Consider the following 268-nt stretch of genomic DNA (forward strand, 5'->3'; position numbering starts at 1 on the left):
GCCGTGTCGCAGCGCGGGCAGGGGCCGGGGCTACCGGGGCCCGAGGCCGCCTCGCCTCGGATGCCCGCAGGGACTGCCGCGCCGGCTCCGTCCCCGCACCTGCCACACTCACCTCATCCTCCAGCAACGTCGGCAGGGGCTCGAAGTCGTAGCAGTTCACCTCCTCCGCCTCCTCATAAAACCCATCCTCCGCAGCAGCCTCCATTCCGCCCGGAGAGAGAGCGGAGGCTTCACACCCTCAACCCCCGCCGACGGCTCATCCCCACGC

At 71.3% G+C, this 268-nt stretch overlaps 1 protein-coding gene across 1 annotated transcript in view; it reads right to left on the reverse strand.

Moving 5' to 3' along the window:
- Nucleotides 1–262, reverse strand: part of KNDC1 (kinase non-catalytic C-lobe domain containing 1) — a 63439-nt gene extending 63177 nt beyond the window's left edge. Inside the window, 1 exon segment of the mRNA XM_010714578.2 lies at nucleotides 113–262. Within this exon segment, the coding sequence (XP_010712880.1) occupies nucleotides 113–205 (93 nt within the window). The 5' untranslated portion in view covers nucleotides 206–262.
- Between the last annotated feature and the right edge of the window lie 6 nt (nucleotides 263–268).

This window comes from Meleagris gallopavo, chromosome 8 (assembly GCF_000146605.3).
Source record: "Meleagris gallopavo isolate NT-WF06-2002-E0010 breed Aviagen turkey brand Nicholas breeding stock chromosome 8, Turkey_5.1, whole genome shotgun sequence".
In the NCBI taxonomy this organism is placed as follows: domain Eukaryota; kingdom Metazoa; phylum Chordata; class Aves; order Galliformes; family Phasianidae; genus Meleagris; species Meleagris gallopavo.